This window comes from Somniosus microcephalus, chromosome 7 (genome assembly GCF_052327205.1).
Source record: "Somniosus microcephalus isolate GS21.2 chromosome 7, FLI_Smic_1.0, whole genome shotgun sequence".
NCBI classification, from domain to species: Eukaryota; Metazoa; Chordata; class Chondrichthyes; order Squaliformes; family Somniosidae; genus Somniosus; species Somniosus microcephalus.
The window spans coordinates 17,783,099-17,808,637 of record NC_140993.1 but is presented as its reverse complement, the minus strand read 5'-3'; the positions used below and the strand labels follow the sequence as shown (position 1 = coordinate 17,808,637).

Sequence of the window (25,539 nt, the reverse complement as noted above, 5' to 3'; positions counted from 1 at the left end):
CCAAGGCCCAACCATCTTCAGCTGCTTCATCAGTGACCTTCCCTCCATCATAAGGTCAGAAATGGGGATGTTCGCTGATGACTAGTGTTCAGTGCCATTCACAACTCCTCAGATAATGAAGCAGTTCATGCCTGCATGCAACAAGACCTGAATGACATTCAGGCTTGGGCTGATAAGTGGCAGGTAACATTCGCGCCACACAAGTGGCAGGCAATGACTTATCTCCAGCAAGTGAGAGTCTAACCACCACCCCTTGACATTAAACGGCATTAACATCGCCGAATCCCCCATCATCAACATCCTGGGGGTTACTATTGGCCAGAAACTTAACTGGACCAGCCACATAAATACTGTGGCTACAAGAGCGGGTCAGAGGCTGGGTATTCTGCGGCGAGTGTCTCACCTCCTGACTCCCCAAAGCCTTTCCACCATCTACAAGGCACAAGTCAGGAGTGTGATGGAATACTCTCCACTTGCCTGGATGAGTGCAGCTCCAGCAACACTCAAGAAGCTTGACACCATCCAGTACAAAGCAGCCCGCTTGATTGGCACCCCATCCACCACCTTAAACATTCACTCCCTCCACCACCAGCGCACCGTGGCTGCAGTGTGTACCATCTACAAGATGTACTGCAGCAACTCGCCAAGGCTTCTTCGGCAGCACCTCCCAAACCTGCGACCTCTTCCACCTAGAACGACAAGGGCAGCAGGCGCATGGGAACACCACCACCTCCAAGTCACACACCATCCTGACTTGGAAATATATCGGCCGTTCCTTCATCGTCGCTGGGTCAAAATCCTGGAACTCCCTCCCTAACAGCACTGTGGGAGTACCTTCACCACACGGACTGCAGCGGTTCAAGAAGACGGCTCACCACCACCATCTCAAGGACAACTAGGGATGGGCAATAAACATTGGCCCTGCTAGCGACGCCCACATTCCACGAACTAATAAAATTCTTTTATTACAGATTTCAAGCTTTGAGTGTTTTCTGCTTTTTATCTCTACAGTTTAGTAAATCTCTCTTTTGGAGTAGCGAAGAGGATACGTTTTTAAGCTAGAAAGACTTTCCTCATTCAGTTTTACACCATTTTAAAACTGTGATCAAGCTGATCACTATTTGGACTGCATAGTTAAAGTGGCTACAAATCTGAGACACAGGTAACTGGGGTCACCTCGAAGGACTTTAGATGACATGCCAGTTATTCAGGCTACAATTTTCCCCGTTGTGAAGACTAGATTAAAAACTGAAAGCCCAATTATAAACTGCAATCTTAAAAGAAAAACTGAACACGACGATAAAACAAACATCACTCTCAGCCGTTTTATTTTTAATCGCGACAAAGTCAATCTGAGGACAATGCTGATTGATTTCCTGTTCAGTTCATAAGACATGGACTTAGTCCATCACAAATCCTCAATATTCAAAGACACTGATTACAATTATGCAAACAAGGCTTCATTTTAACATCACTAAAATATACTGCAGTTACATTTCAAATTCATCTATTTACAATGACCATCACTGGGAATTGCCTTTTCTAGAAAGGTGGTCTTGTAAGTATTGCATGGGTGGAAGAAGCAAATAAAGAAAAAAAATCAGGTCAGGAGAGACATCTTTGATTGATAGAGAACTAATTCTAGATGCCCCTGTTCTTCATCTTCAGAATTCAAGCCCAATTCAGCTGGGTTGTACCACTTATTAAAAAAAAAATCTAAATCTTTTGAAAGAAAATGTAAACATTTAACTTTGTACGTGCTTCGAGATATTGTTTTTAAATTAGACTACCTGAAATTTGTATCAGAACCTAGCGTCTGTTTATACCTCAATATTTATTTTAGCTAACCGGTATTGCAGAGAAGCGGGGTTCCTGACAAGTACAAGACCACGTTTGTCTGCTGGCTGGTTGGACGCCATATGCAAAAGTCCCAATAAACTGACAAACCCTAGAGCTTCTCCACAGCCCACAGTCAATGAAAAATCCCCTTGGCTCACGTATCCAATTGCAAGTCTGGAGCAGTGGGACGTCACAGCTTGCAGCTGGTCGGGCCATAACCCTTGAATTAAATCCGTCCTACAACTGGAAACTGACTTCATTCCCAAATCTCCAGAACCAGTTTCTAGATGCTCCGGCAAAGCCAGTTTCTTCTTGCCCTTCAAGGTTTTGCACTTGTGTTTGAAGGGGTCTCTGTGTTTTGGTTCTTGAGGGCCACAACAATTAGGGTCCGACATCGAAAGCTGGAGGTCCTCTTTGGAAGGAATACAAATGGTCGCATTAGCAACGGGACTGCCTTTTTTCAGCAATGACAGCCTGACCCAGACGAGGAACCGGGGATAGGAGCAGATGATTGACTTCACAGCATCTGGCGTCATCTGCAGCTGCGCAGGCCGTCTGCACTGTTGGGTCTTCTGACCTCTGCTGGATGTAGGTCGACACCATGCAGATATCTGCTTCAGCAACTTTCTACTCCTGTAACACAAGGGAAAATTTAATGTCTATAATATCTTGCCGATTCCTAGAATCAATAGAACAAAACTGTTATTTTAAATAGAATTTATAAAAGCACACAATGCAATTAAGTTGGAAAGCAAAGATAATCCCCAGCTACTTTTCTCCACTGCCAACCATCTACTCAAACCCCTCTTCCCTGCCCCCTCCACACTCACCTCCAACAAGTGCGAAGAAACATAGAAACTAGGAGCAGGAGTAGGCCATTCGGCCCTTCGAGCCTGCTCCACCATTCAACGAGATCATGGCTGATCATCCAAACCCTAGCACCCGGTCCCTACACCGACAGCCATCCCACCCAAGCCCTATCCCCGTAACCCCACATATTTAATCCCCCCTAACACTAAGGGCCAATTTTTATCATGGCCAATCAACCTAACCCGCACATCTTTGGACTGTGGGAGGAAACCGGAGCACCCGGAGGAAACCCACGCAAACACGGGGAGAATGTGCAAACTCCACACAGACAGTCACCCGAGGCCGGATTTGAACCCGGGTCCCTGGCGCTGAGACCATCTGTTCAGCTGCCTCTGCTGTTTCTTCCCCACCCCCCTGCCCAAGACAAATCTCCTCTAGCCCCGATCCCATTTCCTTCTCTAGTTTCTCTCCTCCAGCTGTAGCTCAGTTGGTAGCACACTCGCCTCTGAGTCAGGAGGTTGTGGGTTCAAGTCCCACTCCAGTGCAGTACCGAGGGGGTGCTGCACTGTCAGAGGTGCCGTCTTTCGGATGAGACGTTAAACTGCCCTCTCAGGTGGGTGTAAAAGTTCCCACGGCACTATTTCGAAGAGGAGCAGGGGGAGTTCTCCCCGGTGTCCTGGCCAATATTTATCCCTCAACCAACATCACTATAACAGATTATCTGGTCATTATCACATTGCTGTTTGTGGGAGCTTGCTGTGCGCAAATTGGCTGCCGCGTTTCCTACATTACAACAGTGACTACACTTCAAAAAGTACTTCATTGGCTGTAAAGCGCTTTGGGACGTCCGGTGGTCGTGAAAGGCGCTATAGAAATGCAAGTCTTTCTTTCTTTCTCCTATCTCATGCTCTCTCCCAAGCTAATCTTGTCCACGAGACCCACCTCCTGCTCTCCTGAACCCATTCCCACTAAACTGCTGACCACCCAACTTTCCTTCCAGGCTCCCATGCTAGCAGACATTGGAAATTGTTCCCTCTCCTCAGGTACTGTCCCCATCCCTTTCAAAACCATCATTAACCCCACTTCAAAAAACACACCCTCAAGCCCTCTGTTCTTGCAAACTGCCGCACCTCTCCAGTCCTTTGTCATTTAATGGCGGTGGAGAAAATGACAGAGTCCCTTTGTCATTTAATCACTCCTGCCCTCCACCCCATCACAGGCCTTTCCCTTTTGTTCGTTCCCTGCACCCGCCCCCCCACCCTTTTCTCTGGTTCTATACTCGCTTAAGTGCTAATCATCGTTAGCATCTTCCAGTTCTGATGAAAGGTTCTGGATCTGAAATGTTAACTCGGTTTCCCCCTCCACAGAGGCTGCCTGACCTGCTGAGCGTTTCCATCATTTTCTGTTTTTATTTCAGATTTCCAGCTCTGCAGTATTTTGCTTTTGTCCTGGATCATTTTGTTGCTTCCCAAATCTGTGCCCATCTTTCCTGTAACTCCATGTTTGAATCTCGCCAATCACGTTTCCGCCCCTGCCACGGCACTGAAATGGCCCGAATCAATCAAATTCACAAATGACATGCTCTGTGACTGTGGTGCTTTTCTCCTCTTAATCCTCTCTGCAGACTTTGATGGACAGTTGACCACACAATCCTCCTCCAACGCCGATGCTCCAATGTCCAGCTAAGTGAGACTACCCTCACAAGGTTCCATTTTTACCTAACCTATGCAGAGGATTCTCAGCAATGGCTTCTCTTCCCACCCCCACACGGTTACCTCTGGAGACCCCAAGGATCTATCCTTGACTCCCTCATCGGTTTCATCAACATTCTGACCCTTGGCAACATCACCCGAAGACCTGGGGCCAGCTTCCACATGCTCACTAACAAAGATCCAGCATTACCCCTCCACCACCTCTCTCGACCCCCTACACTATTCTCTGTGCCTCGTTTGACATCCAGCTTTGTTTGAGCCACATTCTTCTCCATTTAAACAACTGGGATGTCCGAAGCTATCATCTTTCAGTCCCCACCACGTTCCAACGATTCCACACCCCTCTCCACCACAGTCTCAGGTTGAACCAGACTGCTCGCAAATCCTATTCGACACCAAGCGAAGCTTTTGGCCCATATCCTCTCCATCAAAAGGACTGCCTACTTACACCTCCGTAACCTCGCCCAGCTCAGCCCACCTGCTGCTGAAAAACTCATCCATGTCTCTGTTAGCTTCGGTCTTGACTATTCTAAAGCTCTCCTAGCCAGCCTCACATCCTCCAAACTTCAGCTCACCAAAAACTCTGCTGCCCATACCCCAGTGTGGATCAAGTCCTGTACCAAGTTCCACTCACCCATCAATGGTATTGAAAAGGGTCATCAGGAATACTATGTTAAATTAAAAAAGTGTGGGAGAAGAACAGCAATTTTAACCTAAATTGAGAGAGCAGGACAAGGGAGACGCAGGCCCAAAATAGTACAAGGCAAATTTAGAACTGATATCAGGGAGTTCTCCTTCAAAGAAAGCGCGATCAACAGGTGAAATGGAATCCCAGATAAAGTGAAAACCCTAGAATAATTTTAAAAATAATTGTATGCTGCAAAAGGGGCACTTTATAGACGGATGAGATAGGTGGAACAGCCTTCCTGATCCACAATTATCGTGCGATTGTACTTTCTCCCCTTTCCTTGATTGTCTTTTTGACCAGACATCATTCCCCCAGCTGGTATTTCCTCCGGCTCTGTGACAACACACCTGCGCCGAGATTCCCACAGTCTTACGGCGGAGCACCATTAGAAGCACACGCCCACGGCGCATTCTTCCAAGTAGGTGGAGGCTCCAAACGCACTAACTGCAGAACTGAGGTGACAATTTAGCATCCATATCTCTGGATTTAACTAAAGGTGGAAGAGAAGGGAAGGCAGCACTTTTTTGTTACTAAAGATAAATTGTAGGCACCAAGTTCCTGATAAGGATTTTTAAAAATTGATATTTAAGGAATAGCATCCTAATGCACCTGCTCTCAGCTTCCAGTCTCCTGCTTAGTCGAAGTAATGGAAACAACAATCCTGGAGGTGGATAGGAACATATACGAGCTACAGTTTGCTCAATGCGAGACTGTGGTGCTTGCAGAGTGCTATTTTACCTGCAGTTAAATTGTGCTACTTGATAGAATCATATCCATTCTACTGCTCAATAAAGCCACAGAACTCTTTAGAAGAATATCTTCATTAGCAAAACCATCTAGTGACTTTTGATGAATTTAGAAAGAAAACAAAGTCATATACAGACCTCAATATGGAAAAAGGACCACTTTCTGCCGGAATGTCTTTAGTACTTGGAATTTCGATAGGTTCACATCCTGTCTTTGGCTCAAGAGCAGTAATATGTTCAGCATCCTCTTCCATTTCCTGCTCCAGCTCTGGAGGTTTTCCTTCATTTGACATGTCCTCGGAAGCTTTCTTTTCATGTACCCCAACATGTTCCTCGTTTGAGTCCTGCACTTCAGACCTCAGCTCTTGTTCCTTGCCGCTGCCGGCAGGTTTAATACCGCCATCTTGGTTCTGGGTTTCCCATTCCTCTACAAGTTGTTGCCAAGGACAACGGAATGGAGTCATGGTGCCATGATGGATATAGTTAGGCCTCTTGGCTGGTGGGTACCTATAGAGAAATTCAGTTACTTAATCTACAGAAAAAAGAAATATATAAAACTTCAACGTGATCTTTCAACATTACCAAATTTACCAGATTAAAAAAAAACCTCTAATACAACTACAGTAGGCCACGGTATAAACCAGGACTAATTAGTGGGGGGGTGGGGAGGTTTCAAGAGAGTGAAAAATAAAAATGTCAGCGGAGAAGGCAATAGAGCAAGGTAGCAGTGGGGGAATTACAAACCAGAGCTTGTCGGGAAGGGACAGAATGTATAATGATAAAGGTAAAGTAGTAAAGGGGGTAAAAGCAGAATTAAATTGTCACAAAACGTATTTAAAAGTTCTTTATCTGAATGCACGCAGCATTCGAAAAAAAATAGACGAGTTGACGGTACAAATAACTACACATGGGTATGATCTGGTGGCCATTACAGAAACATGGCTGCAAGGTGACCATGACTGGGAACTAAACATCCAGGGGTATTTGACAATTAGGAAGGACAGACAGGAAGGAAAGGGAGGTGGGGTGGCTATGTTAATAAAGGATGGAATCACTGCAATAGTGAGAAATGATATTAGGTCAAAGGATCAGGATAGTGAAACAGTTTGGGTGGAGATAAGGAATAATAAGGGGAAAAAGTCACTAGTGGGCATAGTCTATAGGCCTCCTAACAGTTGCAACTCTATTGGTCGGAGTATAAATCAGGAAATAGTTGGGGCTTGTAATAAGGGAACAGCTATAATCATGGGGGATTTTAACTATTGACTGGACAAATCAAATTGGGCAGGGCAGCCTTGAGGAAGAGTTCATAAAGTGCATTAGGGACGGGTTCCTTGAGCAGTATGTTACTGAACCAACCAGGGGGCAGGCAATCTTAGATCTGGTCCTGTATAATGAGACAGGATTAATAAAAAATGTCCTAGTAAAGGATCCCCTTGGAATGAGTGACCATAACATGGTTGAATTCCAAATTCAGTTGGAGGGTGAGAGTTGGATCTCAAACCAGCGTACTAAGCTTAAATAAAGGAGACTATGAAGGTATGAGAGCAGAGTTGATTAAAGTGGACTGGGAAAATAGATTAAGGTGTAAGACGGTACATGAGCAGTGGTGTACATTCAAGGAGATATTTCACAACTTTCAAGAAAAATATATTCCACTAAGGAAAAAGGGGCGTAAAAGAAAAGACAGCCATCCGTGGCTAAGTAAAATAATAAAGGATAGTATCCGACTGAAAACAAGGACATATAAAGTAGCCAAATCTAGTGGGAGGATAGAAGATTGGGAAGCATTTAAAAGCCAGCAAAGAATAACTAAAAGATTAATTAAGAAAGGGAAGCTAGATTATGAAAGTAAACTAGCAAAAAATATAAAAACAGATAGCAAGAGTTTCTACAGTTATATAAAAAGAAAAAGGGTGGCTAAAGTGAATGTTGGTCCCTTAGAGGATGAGACCGGGAAATTAGTGGTAGGGAACATGGAGATGGCAAAAACGCTGAACAAATATTTTGTATCAGTCTTTACAGTAGAGGACACTAAAAATATCCCAACACTGGACAAACAGGGGGCTATGGGGGGGGAGGAGCTAAACATGATTAAAATCTCTAAGGAGGTAGTACTCGGTAAGATAATGGGACTAAAGGCGGATAAATCCCCTGGACCTGATGGCTTACATCCTAGGGTCTTGAGAGAAGTAGCGGTAGGGATTGCGGATGCATTCGTGGTAATTTTCCCAAACTCCCTGGATTCAGGAAAGGTCCCAGCAGATTGGAAAACTTAATGTAACGCCCTTATTTAAAAAGGGAGGTAGACAAAAGGCTGGAAACTATAGGCCAGTTAGCCTAACATCTGTGGTTGGTAAAATGTTGGAGTCCATTATTAAGGAAGCAGTAACAGGACATTTGGATAAGCATAATTTAATCGGACAGAGTCAGCATGGTTTTATGAAGGGGAAGTCATGTTTGACAAATTTGCTCGAATTCTTTGAGGACATAACAAACAGGGTGGATAAAGGGGAACCAGTGGATGTGGTGTATTTGGACTTCCAAAAGGCATTTGACAAGGTGCCACACAAAAGATTACTGCACAAGATAAAAAAAATCACAGGATTGGGGGTAATATACTGGCATGGGTGGAAGATTGGCTATCTAACAGAAAACAGAGTTGGGATAAATGGTTCATTCTCAGGTTGGCAATCAGTAACTAGCAGTGTTCCGCAGGGGTCAGTGCTGGGACCCCAAATCTTTACAATCTATATTAACAATTTGGAGGAAGGGACCAAGTGCAACATGTCCAAGTTTGCCGATGATACAAAGATGGGAGGGAAAGCAGTGAGTGAGGACGACATAAAAAACCTGCAAAAGTTCAGACAATCTAAGTGAGTGGGCAGAAATTTGGCAGATGGAATATAATGTTGGAAAGTGTGAGGTTATGCACTTTGGCAGAAAAAAACAAAGAGCAAGTTATTATCTAAATGGAGAGAAACTGCAAAGTGCTACAGTACAAAGGGATCTGGGGGTCCTGGTACATGAAACACAGAAGGTTAGTATGCAGGTACAGCAGGTGATCAGGAAAGCCAATGGAATCTTGGCTTTTATTGCAAGGGGGATGGAGTATAAAAGCAGGGAAGTCCTGCTTCAGTTATACAGGGTACTGGTGAGGCCACACCTGGAATACTGCGCGCAGTTTTGGTTTCCATATTTAAGAAAAGATATACTTGCTTTCGAGGCAGTTCAGAGAAGGTTCACTCGGTTGATTCTGGAGATGAGGGGGTTGACTTATGAGGAAAGGTTGAGTAGGTTGGGCCTCTACTCATTGGAATTCAGAAGAATGAGAGGTGATCTTATCGAAACATATAAGATTGTGAGGGGGGCTTGATTGGGTGGATGCGGGGAGGATGTTTCCACTGATGGGTGAGACTAGAACTAGGGGGCATAATCTTAGAATAAGGGGCTGCCCTTTCAAAACTGAGATGAGGAGAAACTTCTTCACTCAGAGGGTAGTAAATCTATGGAATTTGCTACCTCAGAGAGCTGTGGAAGCTGCGACATTAAATAAATTTAAAACGGAGATAGACAGTTTCCTAGCTGATAAGGGAATTAGGGGTTACGGGGAGAGGGCAGGGAAGTGGACGTGAGTCTAGGTTCGGATCAGCCATGATCCTATTGAATGGCGGAGCAGGCCCGAGGGGCCGTATGGCCTACTCCTGCTCCTACTTCTTATGTTCTTATAGGACTCCATGGTCTTGTTTTGGATCTGCCAGTTTGTAATGAATTGTTAGTTCAGTTGGACTTTTAAATGGCACACACCCGTCTTGTATTGGGGATGGCGAGACATTTGTTAAATTCATTCATTAACCTCGTTAAAGTTAAACCTTTACAGGAAGCGCAAATCTGGGACGTGAACACTAAAACAAATGAACCAGTGCATTTGTCTCCGTGGTGGTTCGAAAGGTCAAACTCGCTACCAACCGGCAGAAATAAGTCATTCGCATTTAGAGCACTGCCCAACTGTGCATAAAGGCGCAAGAAATTCTGGCTGGGGGTGGGGGGTTCTAGAACGAGGGGTCACAGTCTCAGGATACGGGGTAGGACATTTGGGACTGAGATGAGGAGAAATTTCTTCACTCAGAGGGTGGGGAACCTGTGGAATTCTCTACCACAGAAGGCTATGGAGGCCAAGTCACTGAATATATTTAAGAAGGAGATAGATAGATTTCTAGACACAAAAGGCATCAAGGGGTATGGGGAGAGAGCAGGAATATGGTGAGGAGAGAGCAGGAATATGGTATGGGGAGAGAGCAGGAATATGGTATTGAGATAGAGGATCAGCCATGATCACATTGAATGGCGGAGCAGGCTCGAAGGGCCGAATGGCCTACTCCTGCTCCTATGTTTCCAACAACCATGCGAGCTGTTAAGTCAAGTTTCTTTTTGTCACGTAGGAAACCGCGGTGGAAGCGTAGTCAATAATATCTTTTAAAAGGGATTTAGGGATCAGTATTTGAAAAAATACTAAAAAGGGCATGCTCTTGACTTTGGCTATTAAAAGATAAAATAAAGCCACAGAAACATGCATTTCCTCGTCATGCCTGCTGCATTCCAATGCGTGCTTCGCGTGATGCCACCAGAAAGACAGAGCACGGATGGAACTTCAGGAAAAGCAGGACCGTTTCCAATGGCTGAAGGGTCGATAACCGGAGGGCACAGATTTAAGGTGATTGGCAAAAGAACCAGAGGCGAGATGAGGAAAAACCTTTTAAAGCAACAAGTGTTTAGGATTTGGAACGCGCTGCCCGATAGGATGGTGGGTACAGATTCAATAGTAGCCTTCAAAAGGGAGTTGGATAAATACTTGAAGGAGAAAAAATTGCAGGGATATGGGGAAAGAGCGCGGGAGTGAAACTAACTGGTTTGCTCCTCGAAAGAGCTGGCGCAGACCCGATGGGCCGAATGGCCTCCTTCTGTGCCGTACTATTCTATGATTCTAGGCAAATAATGAAGCTGCAAACCCTGCAGCGTGCTGCAGGCCCGAATGATGACATAAGCACAGTTTATCTAGATGTCTTCATTCATGAAGGAAAGCCAGGTAGGTGGGCAAGGCAACATTTGGCAGCAGAGTATTTCACTTGGAAATACAGAAAACCGGCAGAACCAGATCGTGCCCCAGCTGAGCAGAGAATCACAGAGCGCAGCTGTGCAGGAGCCCTCGATTCACCCCACGCAAAGCTTATAACAAATAGGACTTCAGTTAGAAAGGAACTGCAAATACTGGAAGGCAAAAGGGGCAGATTTTCCAGTTTCTACGCCTGAAGGTATTACATAAGAAATAGGAGGAGTAGGCCAATCGGCCCCTCGAACCTGCTCCGCCATTCAATAAGATCATGGCTGATCTGATCCTAACCGCCAATCCACTATCACAGAACCATCTCCTGAATCTAACAGAATTAGACACACGAAATAGGAGCAGGATCAGGCTACACGGCCCCTGGGCCCGCTCCGCTACCCACAGGGCCATGACCGATCCGAACCTAGACTCATGTCCAAATTCCTGCCCGCTCCCCGTAACCTTTAATTCCCTTTACTTCTAGGAAACTGTCTATTTCTGTTTTAAATTTATGTAATGATGTAGCTTCTACAGCTTTTTGGGGCAGCATATTCCATGGACCTACCACCCTCTGAGTGAAGTAGTTCCTCCTCATCTCAGTTTTGAAAGAGCAGCCCCTTATTCTAAGACTATGCCCCCTAGTTCTAGTTTCACCCATCATCAGGAACATCTTCCCCGCATCCACCCGATCCAACCCCTTCACAATCTTATGTTTCAATAAGATCGCCTCTCATTCTTCTGAACTCCAATGAGTAGAGTCCCAATCTACTCAACCGCTCCTCATATGTCCATCCCCTCATCCCCGGGATTAACCGAGTGAACCTTCTTTGTACTGACTCGAGAGCAAGTATGTCCTTTCTTAAGTATGGACACCAAAACTGTACGCAGTATTCCAGGTGCGGTCTCACCAATACCTTGTACAACTGAAGCAATACCTCCCTATTTTTATATTCTATCCCCCTAGCAATGAAAGCCAACATTCCATTGGCCTTCTTAATCACTTGCTGCACCTGCATACTAACCTTTTGAGTTTCGTGCACCAGGACCCCCAGATCCCTTTGTACTTCAGTACTTTCCAGTTTCTTGCCATTAAGATAATAACTTGCTCTACGATTTTTCCTGCCAAAGTGCATAACCTCACACTTTCCAGTATTGTATTCCATCTGCCAAATCTCTGCCCACTTACTTAGCCTGTCGATGTCCCCTTGCAGGTTTTTTATGTCCTCCTCACTCACTACTTTCCCTCCAATCTTAGTTTCATCTGCAAACTTTGATATGTTACACTCGGTCCCCTCCTCCAAATCGTTAATATAGATTGTAAAGATTTGGGGACCCAGCACTGACCCCTGCGGAACACCACTAGTTACTGATTGCCAGTCTGAGAATGAACCATTTATCCCAACTCTCTGCCTTCTGTTAGATAGCCAATCCTCTATCCATGCCAGAATATTACCCCCAATCCCATGATTTTTTATCTTAAGCAATAATCTTTTGTGTGGCACCTTGTCAAATGCCTTTTGGAAGTCTAAATACACTACGTCCACTGGTTCCCCTTTATCCACCCTATACGTTACTTCCTCAAAGAACTCCAGCAAATTTGTCAAACATGACTTCCCCTTCATAAAACCATGCTGACTTTGTCCTATTAAATTATGATTATCCAAATGTCCTGTTACTGTCTCCTTAATAATGGACTCCAAAATTTTACCTACCACAGATGTTAGGCTAACCGGTCTATAGTTTCCAGCCTTCTGTCTACTGCCCTTTTTAAATAAGGGTGTTACATTAGCAGTTTTCCAGTCTGTCGGGACCTTTGCCGAGTCCAGGGAGTTTTGGAAAATTATTACCAATGCATCCACAATCCCTACCGCCACTTCCCTCAAGACCCTAGGATGTAAGCCATCAGGTCCAGGTGATTTATCCGCCTTGAGTCCCATTATTTTACCGAGTACCACTTCCTTAGTGATTTTGATCGTGTTTAGCTCCTCCCCCCCTTTAGCCCCCTGTTTGTCCAGTGTTGGGATATTCTTAGTGTCTTCTACTGTAAAGACTGATGTAAAATATTCATTCAGTGTTTTTGCCATCTCCATATTTCCCACCGTTAGTTTCTCAGTCTCATCCTCTAAGGGACCAACATTTACTTTAGCCACCCTTTTTCTTTTTATGTAACTATAAAAACTCTTACTATCTGTTTTTATATTTTTTGCTAATTTACTTTCATAATCTATCTTCCCTTTCTTAATCAATCTTTTTGTTATTTTTTGCTGTCTTTTAAAGTTTTCCCAATCCTCTATCCTCCCACTAGATTTGGCTACCTTATATGCCCTTGTTTTTAGTCGAATACTATCCTTAATTTCTTTACTTAGCCACGGATGGCTGTCTTTTCTTTTACACCCTTTTCTTCTCAGTGGAATATATTTTTTTTGGAAGTTGTAAAATAACTCCTTAAATGTACACCACTAATCATGTATCGTCTTACCCTTTAATCTATTTTCCCAATCCACTCTACTCAATTCCGCTCTCATACCTTCATAGTCTCCTTTATTCAAGCTTAGCACGCTTGTTTGAGATCCAACCTTCTCACCCTCTAATTGAATATGGAATTCAACCATGTTATGGTCACTCATTCCAAGGGGATCCTTTACTAGGACATTTTTAATTAATCCCATCTCGTTACACAGGACCAGATCTAAGGTTGCTTGCCCCCTGGTCGGTTCAGTTACATACTGCTCAAGAAACCCATCCCTAATGCACTCAATGAACTCATCCTCAAGGCTGCCCTGCCCAATTTGATTTGTCCAATTAATATGATAGTTAAAATCCCCCATAATTATAGATGTTCCCTTATTACAAGCCTCAACTATTTCCTGATTGATACTCCGTCCAACAGAGTTGCCACTGTTCGGAGGCCTATAGACTACGCCCACTAGTGTTTTTTCCCCTTATTATTCCTTACCTCCACCCAAACTGTTTCATTATCCTGATCGTTTGACCCAATATCATTTCTCTGTATTACAGTGATTCCTTCCTTTATTAACATAGCCACCCCACCTCCCCTTCCTTCCTGCCTGTCCTTCCTGATCGTTAAATAACCTGGTATGTTTAATTCCCAGGCATTGTCACCCTGCAGCCATGTTTCTGTAATGGCCACAAGATCATACCCATATGTAGTTATTTGTGCCATTAACTCGTCTATTTTGTTACGAATGCTACGTGCATTCAGATAGAGAACTTTCAAAGATGTTTTGTGACACTTAGTTCCTGCTTTTGCCCTTTTTATTACTTTACCTTTTACTCCATACCTTCTGCCCCTTCCTGACACGCTCTGGTTTTTAATTTCCCCACTGCTACCTAAGTCTATGACCTTCTCTGTTGTCATTTTTATTATTTGCTCTCTAGGAACCTCCCCCCCACTAGTTAGTTTAAAGCCCTCTCTACAGCCCTAGTTATATGATCCGCCAGGACTCTAGTCCCAGCACTGGCCAAGTGAAGCCCGTCCCAACGGAACAGCTCCCTCCTGCCCCAGTACTGGTGCCAGTGTCCCAGGAAGCAAAACCCATTTCTCCCACACCAGTCTTTGAGCCACGTATTGGAGAGACCGGGTGCAGCAAATACAGGAAAAAAAGAGCAAGGAGGAGGACACCCGCACACAAGGGAGACCATCCAAATTTCTGCCCAGTTAAGTTAATGGATGGGCTCCATTATGGGTACGTACTCTTCCACACCTGATCTGCCTGAATTTGCTGTGCCTAGGCCATCCAATAGCCTGGCAGAAAAATCTGCCCCAAAGTGTTAACCTCGCTATTGATATGTTGATGGAGTTGTTGAGCGATTTCAGCTTTTATTTCACAGCAAGTTAAATTGTTATGTTGCTATCTGCAATCGGACTTGCTGCTAACCTCTTGTATTTGTCCATTAGCTCCTTCTCGGTCTCCTCACTGTGCTGGACGCCTGCTGGACAGTCGGGAAAATCATCTGGGAAATGTGGAATTCCCTTATACTGAGTGTGTTTGGCTCCTTCTTGCAAACCTCCTGCTCGAGCGCCTCTGTAGATCTGACAAAATGGTCACGAAATTATGCACAAGTCATTGATTCAAAACCACGAGAGGAAATGGACAATACCCTGTTCTAGCATTTACGATTATTTAATAGTCCTTTAAAATTAGGAATTACAGTGAGGATGCTCATCAGAAATTTTTTCTTCATATCAAAAAAATGACACCAATTATTTTATTTTTTTTAGAAACATAAAAAAATGAGCAGGAGTCGGCCATTCGACCCTGCTCCGCCATTCAATATGATCATGGCTGATCCTCTATCTCAATACCACATTCCCCCTCTCTCCCCATTTTAAAGGAATTTCTCTTTGTTAATGCCTACATAGCACAGGCACAATGGGCCAAATGGCCTCCTTCTACGCTGTATCATTCTATGATTCTATGTATAATTCAGAAAGGGAGGAAAGAAGGAAAAGGAAAGAAAGATTTGCATTTCTCCAGCGCCTTTCACGACCTCAAGACGTCCCAAAGCCCTTTACAGCCAATGAAGTACTTTTTGAAGTGTAGTCACTGTTGTAATGTAGGAAACGTGGCAGTCGGATCACATTCAAACATTTCTGGGTATGGAAATTGTGCAAGAGTATTGAACAGTTGCTAATGTAGCACCTCCGTTCAAAGGGTGAAAGGTATAAACCGGGTAACTATAACGGGTCAGCCTAACATCAGTAGTGGGTAAGCTCCTACAGATTGCACTAGGAGATAAAATTAATAGTCAGTCAGTCACTTAAAAATACTTGGGTAAATTAAGGGCAAGCCAGCACGGATTTATAAAAGTCAAGTTGTGTATCACATTTATTAAGAGGAAGTATTTGAGTGTATTGATAAAGGAAATGCAGTGAATTTTCAAAAGGCATTCGATAAGGTGCTGCATAGGAGGCTTATAGATAAAATTATGGTATACAGTATTAAAAGTGTGCAACAGTATGTATAGCATGTTGGTTGATTGACAAAAAGCAGCAGTGGTTAATTGATATTTTCATACTGGAAGGATGTAAATAATGGCTTCTCAATATAGAACTAAATATACTGGACTTAGATATAAAGAGATACAGTATCAGGCTTTAAATTGAGTATTACTGCATGTATTAGTACCAAAGGGATCCAGAACGCCATTCCCCATCCTTTTGGAATTAGGATATCCCAGCCACTCCCCCAACCAGTGTGCTCTTCTCCAGCCATCTTCCCAGGTTGCTGCACTAACAGGATGGGTATCTTGGATTCTTGTGGCCCCAGATCCAGACGAGTCCCAGGGACTAAGAGTTTGCTTCTCATCTGGTTCAGTTCCTGGAACATAATACAAATAACAGCATCTTTAACTTGATAGCAGATATATGTCAACTCCACATTTTCTTTCCTTTTAATTAAAAAAAAATCTAATTTTGTTTACTTCAATGCAGATGACCAATGAAACACTTAAAGCTTCATTGCAGATTTGGTTTGTAGAGCCACAGAAGTTTATGGCACAAGTAGGAACCTATTCAGTTCACCGTTTCTTTACCAACTCTTTGCCAGAGCAATCCAAAAACGATCCCATTGCCCTACCTCCCCCGCAGATCTTCCTCTGCTTCTAACATGTATCTGTTCTTCCCTTAGAAGATGCAGCAATCTCTGCCTTAACTACTCCATGTGGAAAGGCATTCCGTGTAACACTTCAACTAACCACACAATTCAAGAACTCATTAGATAAAACATATTGGCCCGGAATTTGCGGAAGTAATAACGGTGAAACGGTCAGCGCTCGCCGTTATTACTGTGTGAAACTGACAGCAACTTCTGGCGTCCGCACGCATGCAGTTAAACGTGGAAATCCAGAAATTGCAGTCACTGATACCTGTTCCTCTACAGCGTGTGCTGCTGCAGACTTCGCAGATGGAATTATTAGATATCACTCATTTGAACTTAAACTATTTACACACTGTGCTCGCTGTAAAAACCAATGAAAATGTTAAGCCTTGTTCAATCAGGAGTAACTGAGTTTTTAAACAGTGTACCAAGTCATAATTACTGCTGAATAACCTCTCTGGCTCTGAAAAACGAATTTTACAAGTGTGGAGTCTCATTTCCTCAGAAGAACATTTAAAAATTAGATTTTTAATAAAATATATATATATATTTAAAAGTTCTTGTTCTCATATTTACATTTCTCCTTTAACTCCATGTGTATGTTCCAATCTTTATTTTGTTTTCTGTACAATGATTTAAATGTGATTTGTATTTCCTGCTTTTTACTTCCTGCCTTGCTGTCTGTAAGAATTCTTCAATCTGATTGGCTGATCAGCATGCCTGCCCTGTTGCTGGACGCCACAGATCTCCTGTAGAAAGCGCCAAATTGAAATAGACGTCAGAAAAGAGGAAATCTACTCTCTAGAGCTCGCTAAATCTTTGTGGGCAGCTTTTCCCGAGGTCAGTGGCGAGCGCCGTTCCTTTGCCGTGGACTGCAAAACCCGGGCCAATACCTATCAAGCACTCTCCATATACCCATATTTCGGGTATGTGCCCTTAGCAAGCCTGGCATTAAAAACATGCATTTTTAAACAGTTAATTAGCAGCAAAACAGTTCAGTGATCATGAATAAGAAACAGTTTCACAATACTGAAATAAAAACAGAAATTGCTGGAAATGCACAGCTGGTCAGTCAGTACCTGTGAAGAGAAAAAGACAGGTTAAGACATTTCAGTTGTGTACCCTGCATCAGTTCTGTCCCTTAGGGCTGGCTTGTTGCTGAATCTATCACATTTGCATGAATGATACTATACAGGACGGAGAATAATGAATTCAATTCAGCATTCAAGAAAATGTCATTTGTAGTGAGGTATAAAAAGAAAATTGCTGTTGATAAAGGGAGCGTGACATAAAGTGTTGCTGGTTGGGAATAGACTAGATACAATGTATACAGAGGCCAACATAATCCAGCTATGAAAACATGTCGCAAAGAGATTATATTAATATAGTTTAAAACTTCACGTACAACCTGTGGAGGGCCCTGAAAAAACCCCACACAATTTCAAATCAAAGATACCAAAAATACACGAAACAGCAGTGATTGGAACCAAAAAGCTAGTAACTAAACGACCACAGATTTCCTGGGGCAGTATACGTTTTTAAAACCCACTATCTTTACAAACCACAACTTCTGACTCAATCAGATCTAGTCAAAAGAATTGCACAGTATGCATCCATTAAGGATTAATAAAGTCAACATTGCACATGGTTCCAACTTGTATTATAAAAAAGTAATAATTAAAAATGACTACAGTCATGAAGGGTTCAGATAGAGCAAATAAAGGGAAACGGTTTCCAGTGGCTGAAGGGTCGATAACCAGAGGGCACAGATTTAAGGCGATTGGCAAAAGAACCAGAGGGGGAGATGAGGAGAAACTTTCTTTATGCAAAGAGAGGTTAGGATTTGGAATGCGCTGCCCGATAGGGTGGTGGATACAGAATCAATAGTAGCCTTAAAAATAAATACTTAAAGGAGAAAAATTAGAGGGATAAGGGGAAAGAGCCGGGGGGGGAAAAGAGTGGGATTAACTGGATTACTCTTCGATAAAGCTTGTGTAGGCTCAATGGCCTCCTTCTGTGCTGTACTATTCCAGGATCATGTGCGCCATGGTCACCTCTATTACATTAATTAATTCACCATAAAAGATACCAGCAACTGCGTGGAATTTACTTATGGTAGCTGGATAGGGAGAATGTGTGCTGCAGTAAGTGATGTCACAACGAAAACAGATAAACTCATCCTCCACTTAGTTACCATTGTAAAAAAAAACAAGCAAATGAATCCTTATAAAGTATAGCTGTAAAGGTTAAGATGGGAGGTGCACGTATAGGTCTGTTTACAAATTCAGAAACTTTTCTGACAGTCTTGCTTACAAAGAGTTAAAAGGAACAAAACTGCACAGTTCAGAGAGTCAGGGGGAGGTAAAGAATACAAACTGGTGCAGTGATTATTAATTGGCAATACAAACATATCTGGACAGTAATACAAAAGCAAAATACTGCAGATGCTGGAAATCCTACTCAGGTCCCCTCCCTCACCTCTTTTTCCGGTAGATTGATGACTATCGGTGCCGTTTCCTGCTCTCGCCCTGGACTAGAAAATTTAATTCACTTTGATTCCAATTTCCACCCTTCCCTCACCTTCACATGGTCCATCTCCGACTCTTCCCTTCCTCGACTTCTCTGTCTCCGTCTCTGGGGATAGGCTCTTGACAAACATTCACTACAAGCCCACTGACTCCCACAGCTACCTGGGCTACACTTCCTCCCACCCCGCTGCCTGTGGACTCTATTCCATTCTCCCAGTTTCTCTGTCTCCGCTGCATTTGCTCCGACGATGCCACCTTCCATACCAGTGCTTCTGACATGTCTTCCTTTTTTCTCAACCGAGATTTCCCCTCTACTGTGGTTGACATGGCCCTTGACCGTGTCCGTTCTATTTCCCGCACTTCTGCTCTCACCCCTTCCCCTCCCTCCCGGAACCACGATAGGATTCCTTCTCCTCACCTTTCACCCCACCAGCCTCCACATTCAACGGATCATCCTCAGCCATTTCCACCACCTCCAGCGTGATCCCACCACCAAACACGTCTTCCCCTGCCCTTTCAGCATTCCGAAGGGACCGCTCCCTCCGCGACACCCTGGTCCACTCCTCCATCACCCCCTACACCCCTTCCCCCGGCACCTTCCTGTGCAAGTGCAGGAGATGCAACACCTGCCCTTTTACCTCCTCCCTTCCCACTGCCCAGGGCCCCAAACGCTCCTTCCAGGTGAAACAGCGATTTACTTGTACTTCTTGCAAGTTAGTATACTGTATTCACTGCTCACGATGCGGTCTCCTCTACATTGGGGAGACCAAACGCAGATTGGGTGACCGCTTTGTGGAACACCTCCATTCAGTCCGTAAGGGTGACCCCGAGCTTCCGGTTGCCCGTCACTTTAATTCTCCGCTCCACTCCCACTCAGACCTCACCGTCCTCGGCCTCTTGCATTGTTCCACGGAAGCTCAGCGTAAGCTCGAGGAACAGCACCTCATCTTTCGATTAGGCACTTTACAGCCTTCTGGACTCAACATAGAGTTCAACAATTTCAGACCATAACCTCTGCCCCTATCTTTTTCTCTCTCTCTCTCACATGACAGCTGTTGATCATTCTGCCAGTGCCATTTACACCTCCTCTAGAGCCATCTTTTGTTTCTTTACTTGTCCCATTACCATCTCCTTTCGCCTCGCACCATCATCCCTTTTGTCATTTAATCTCTCCTGCCTTCCATCCTATCACAGACCTTCCCTTTTGTTCTTTCCTCCCCTCCCCCCTTTCCCTGCCCCTGCACTTGCTTAAAAACCTGTTCCATCTCCAGCTTTTTCCAGTTCTGACGAAGGGTCATCGACCTGAAACGTTAACTCTGTTTCTCTCTCCACAGATGCTGCCTGACTTGCTGAGTATTTCCAGCATTTTCTGTTTTTATGTCTGGACGGTGTTGGATTTACAAAATATTTAATCTGACTGGGTGGGGGGAAAAAAGGTTAAATTAAAGGAGATTGGACCTATACTCTCTGGAATTTAGAAGAATGAGAGGTGATCTGATTGAAACATATAATATTCTGAACGGGATTGACAGGGTAGATGCTGAGAGGTTGTTTCCCCTGGCTGGAGAGTCTAGAACTAGGGGGCATAGTCTCAGGATAAGGGGTTGGCCATTTAAGACTGAGTTGAGGAGGAATTTCTTCACTCAGAGGGTTGTGAATCTTTGCAATTCTCTGCCCCAGAGGGCTGTGGAGGCTCAGTCTTTGAGTATATTCAAGGCTGAGATCGATAGATTTTGAGACTCATGGGGAATCAAGGGGTATGGAGAGCGAGCGGGAAAGTGGAGTTGAGGCTGAATATCAGCCATGATCTTATTGAATGGCGGAGCAGGCTCGAGGGGCTGTATGGCCGACTCCTGCTCCTATTTCTTATGTTCTTATGCAGGTTCTCTGATGGCACAGCAAGATTATTCAGATGGCAGCTGAGCCATGCAGGAACAGAAAGGCCCCAAGTTTCATCTCCAGTGTGCAGTGAATTAGCTGATCTCAGACAGGGCTATATTTGGCCTCAGCATCTCTAGTAAAGGAAAAAAGGCAGGGCCTCCACTCCTGATCAGCAGGCAGCAGCATATGCTGGAAGCAGCCATGTGTGGATACTGGGTGCAGACAGGATCAGGCTCAGCTGTGATGAAGCCACAGTCAAGGGCACAGCCGATACTCACCATCTATGTTCACACATGAAGAATTGAAAGAACTTACAGTATATCACAGAAATCACAGAAACCCCACAGTGCAGATAGAGGCCATTTCGGCCCATCGAGCCTGCACCGACACATATCCCACCCGATCCCCGTAACCCCTACACCAACACATGTCCCACTCTATCCCCGTAACCCCACGTATTTAATCCCCCTAACACTAAGGGTCAATTTATCATAGCCAATCAACCTAACCCGCACATATATAGCGCCTTTCAAATCCTCAGGACGTCCCAAAGCGCCTTAAAGCCAATGAAGCACTTTTTGAAGTGTAGTCACTGTTGTAATGTAGGAAATGCGGCAGCTAATTTGCGCACAGCAAGATCCCACAAACAGCAATGCGATAATGACCAGATAATGTTTTTTGTTATGTTGATTGAGGGATAAATATTGGCCAGGACACCGGGGAAAACTCCCCTGCTCTTCTTCGAAATAGTGTCATGGGATCTTTTACATCCATCTGAGGGGGCCTCTGTTTAACGCCACTTCTGAAAGACGGCACCTCCGACAGTGCGGCGCTCCCTCAGCACCGCCCCTCCGACAGTGCGGCGCTCCCTCAGCACCGCCCCTCCGACAGTGCGGCGCTCCCTCAGCACCGCCCCTCCGACAGTGCGGCGCTCCCTCAGCACCGCCCCTCCGACAGTGCGGCGCTCCCTCAGCACCGCCCCTCCGACAGTGCGGCGCTCCCTCAGCACCGCCCCTCCGACAGTGCGGCGCTCCCTCAGCACCGCCCCTCCCACAGTGCGGCGCTCCCTCAGCACCGCCCCTCCCACAGTGCGGCGCTCCCTCAGCACCGCCCCTCCGACAGTGCAGCGCTCCTTCAGCACCGCCCCTCCGACAGTGCGGCGCTCCCTCAGCACCGCCCCTCCAACAGTGCAGCGCTCCCTCAGTACCGCCCCTCCGACAGTGCAGCGCTCTCTCAGCACCGCCCCTCCGACAGTGCAGCGCTCCCTCAGCACCGCCCCTCCAACAGTGCAGCGCTCCCTCAGTACTGCCCCTCCGACAGTGCGGCGCTCCCTCAGCACCGCCCCTCCGACAGTGCGGCGCTCCCTCAGTACTGCCCCTCCGACAGTGTGGCGCTCCCTCAGCACTGCCCCTCCAACAGTGCAGCGCTCCCTCAGCACCGCCCCTCCGACAGTGCAGCGCTCCCTCAGCACCGCCCCTCCGACAGTGCAGCGCTCCCTCAGCACCGCCCCTCCGTCAGTGCAGCGCTCCCTCAGTACTGCCCCTCCGACAGTGCGGTGCTCCCTCAGCACCGCCCCACCGACAGTGCGGCGCTCCCTCAGCACCGCCCCTCCGTCAGTGCAGCGCTCCCTCAGCACCGCCCCTCCGACAGTGCGGCGCTCCCTCAGCACCGCCCCTCCGACAGTGCAGCGCTCCCTCAGCACCGCCCCTCCGTCAGTGCAGCGCTCCCTCAGTACTGCCCCTCCGACAGTGCGGTGCTCCCTCAGCACCGCCCCACCGACAGTGCGGCGCTCCCTCAGCACTGCACTGGAATGTCGGCCTAGATTTTGTGCTCAAGTCTCTGCAGCAGGACTTGAACCCATGACCTTCTGACTCAAGAGACAAGAGTGCTACCATACAGGAAGAAGATGGGCTGAAAGCTGCAATGAAACTGCACAGCATCACCACTCAAGTCTTCCAAGGGAGTGGGAAGAGATTTGGGAAAAAAAATGTAACCATGAAGAATATTTTCCTACTGCAATTATTTTGCTCTTTCATTGCAGTCAAATTACCTGTTCAGAGATTTTGGTTTCTGTGACAGTATTGCGGACATGCTGGTCCCAGATCTGACTTTGAGCACACTCTGCACCAACGCCTTGCAGACACAACTCCCTTATTTTTTCCAGATCTACAATGCAAGGGGAAAATAATTACAGAAAACACATATGCCAGTCACATAAATATATACAGAATGCAAATACGGTTCGCACCCGTATTGCACATTTACAAGTGCCCCTGTATGTAATTTTCTGGATATGGGCAGAAAAGCTGTGGGGCGGGAGAGCAGAAAGGGGGGGGGGGGGGGGGGGGGAAAAAAAATCACAATAATAAACTTGATTTACAAATTGCTGCCAAATGGTGTGGCATCTCCAAAACAAAGTGGTTAAAGCAGGAGAGAGAGAATGTTGGAAGTATATCGTCGTTCCTTCATCGTCGCTGGGTCAAAATCCTGGAACTCCCCCCCCCCCCCCCCCAACCGCACTGTGCGAGTACCTTCACCACACGGACTGCAGCGGTTCAAGGCGGCGGCTCACCACCACCTTCGAGGGCGATTAGGGATGGGCAATAAATGCTGGCCTGGCCAGCGACACCCACGTCCCTTGAATGAATAAAAAAATTTCACTATATTATAAAAATATATATTAAGTTTCAAAAACTGTACTTAAACTTGCAATTCACTTTCTTCCTGAAAAACTGAGGAAATGGTTGTTCAGAGGGGAACAAACCCAAGTACGGACCACTAACGGGAGGCAGTGGAAACTCCTACAGCAGTTAAAAAGGGAGCGGAAAAAACCCCCCGCAAGTGCAAAGAATAGAACCAGCAGGAGCTTTGTGGGCCGGATCAAGGAAGGATCACTGCTTCAAAAGGAAACATTTGCTCAATCATCAGTTAAATTTCCTCAGAAATTTATAAGCCTGTACATTCTGGAAATTGGGTTGAAACTGCCCAAATTCAAAGTAACCCACTGCCCAACCCAGTCCCCATGCAACAATTAAGCCCTTTGCTTATCACACGTACATTCCCGTTCAGATGTTTCTACTGCACTTTCTATAAATACAGTTGAACACAACCAGTTTTTTTTTTACGTGATAGAGGGGGAGAAGAGAAAAACTGTCACTATTTACTGAAGGAAAAATCTTCAGGCTTTGTGGTGGCCAGAAAAGCTGCTTCTAATAGAATGCTCCAAATAAAAATCAGGACTGGGAATTAAACATTGCAGGGTAGAACATATTTAGAAAAGCTAGAGGGGGAAAAGGGGATATGGGATAACATAATGGCAGTAGAAACAAGTGATGCAGATATCAGCAAGACAGAAACAGAATCCATATGGAGAGAGATGAAAGATAATAAAGGATCAATCACACAAATAGACGTAGTCTACAGACCACCTAATCGTGGAAGGGAGGTGGAGGAAGAAATATGCAGACACATTAGGGAAATGAGTAAAAAACATAGAATAATAATCATGGGGGATTTCAATGACCCCGATATTAATTGGAGAGAAGAGGTAGGTAAAGGGGATAAGGGAATGTTAAAAGTCCAACAAGGGAGGATTCGCTATTGGATCTAGTAATGGGGAACGAACCAGAGCAGGCAAGAGAAGTAAAGGTGGGGGAACATATAGGCAGTAGTGACTATAACATAACACGCTTTTCTAAGATGATATTTGAGAAAGACAGAAGTATGATGAAAACCAGGTTAATAGATTGGAGAAAAGCTGATTTTGAGGGGCTGAGAAAGGAACTTGGGGAAAAAAAGGGCAACAATATTGGCAAACAACGATGTAGAACAGCAATGGGAAACATTTAAAACGGTGTTCAACAGAGTCCAGGAAAAACATATTCCGCTAAAAGGAAACAAACTAAACACTAATGAGACTCCATGGATGAATAAAATCATAAGGGGTCAATTGAGGGTAAGGAAAGAGGTACATAGACAGCACGGGAGTGCATGATGAGAGAGAATACGAAAAGGTTAGGAGAGAAGTCAAAAAAACAATTAGGGAGGCAAAGAGGAACTATGAAATTAAATTATCAAGGAACATAAAACAAAATAGTAAAATATTTTATAGGCACATCAATAAAAAAATGAAGGTTGGGATTGGAATAGGACCATTAAGGGATAGTCAGGATAATAAGAACATAAGAAATAAGAGCAGGAGTAGGCCATATGGCCCCTCGAGCCTGCTCCGCCATTCAATAAGATCATGGCTGATCATCGACCTCAACTCCACTTTCCCGCCTGATCTCCATATCCCTTGATTCCCCTAGAGTCCAAAAATCTATCGATCTCAGCCTTGAATATACAGGAAACTCTTTTTTCATCCGGCACCGGCGGGGCCGGCGTGGTGCCGGTTGATCAAAAAGTCCGGATTACAAAGAGGTATACTTACCAAGGTACGAGAGCCCCGTACACGGCCACAGGTGCAGGAGCCCCGGTTACACGGCCACAGATCCAGGAGTCCCTGTTGTACGGCCACAGGTGCAGGAGCCCCGGTTACACGGCACTTGTGCAGGAGTCCCTGTTGTACGGCCACAGGTGCAGGAACCCCAGTTACACGGCCACAGGTG

The 25,539-nt window shown here is 45.2% G+C and overlaps 1 protein-coding gene across 1 annotated transcript in view; it reads right to left on the bottom strand.

Moving 5' to 3' along the window:
• Positions 1 to 1,306: 1,306 nt before the first annotated feature.
• The window catches only part of pop1 (POP1 homolog, ribonuclease P/MRP subunit), a 74,761-nt gene continuing 50,528 nt past the window's right edge, over positions 1,307 to 25,539 (bottom strand). The window contains exons 13-17 of the mRNA XM_085992276.1: positions 22,980 to 23,095; positions 16,050 to 16,241; positions 14,799 to 14,953; positions 5,934 to 6,302; positions 1,307 to 2,472 (exon numbers count right to left, since the gene is read on the bottom strand). Of these exons, the coding sequence (XP_085848402.1) occupies positions 1,821 to 2,472; positions 5,934 to 6,302; positions 14,799 to 14,953; positions 16,050 to 16,241; positions 22,980 to 23,095 (1,484 nt within the window). The 3' untranslated portion in view covers positions 1,307 to 1,820. The remainder of the gene's footprint in view (positions 2,473 to 5,933; positions 6,303 to 14,798; positions 14,954 to 16,049; positions 16,242 to 22,979; positions 23,096 to 25,539) is intronic.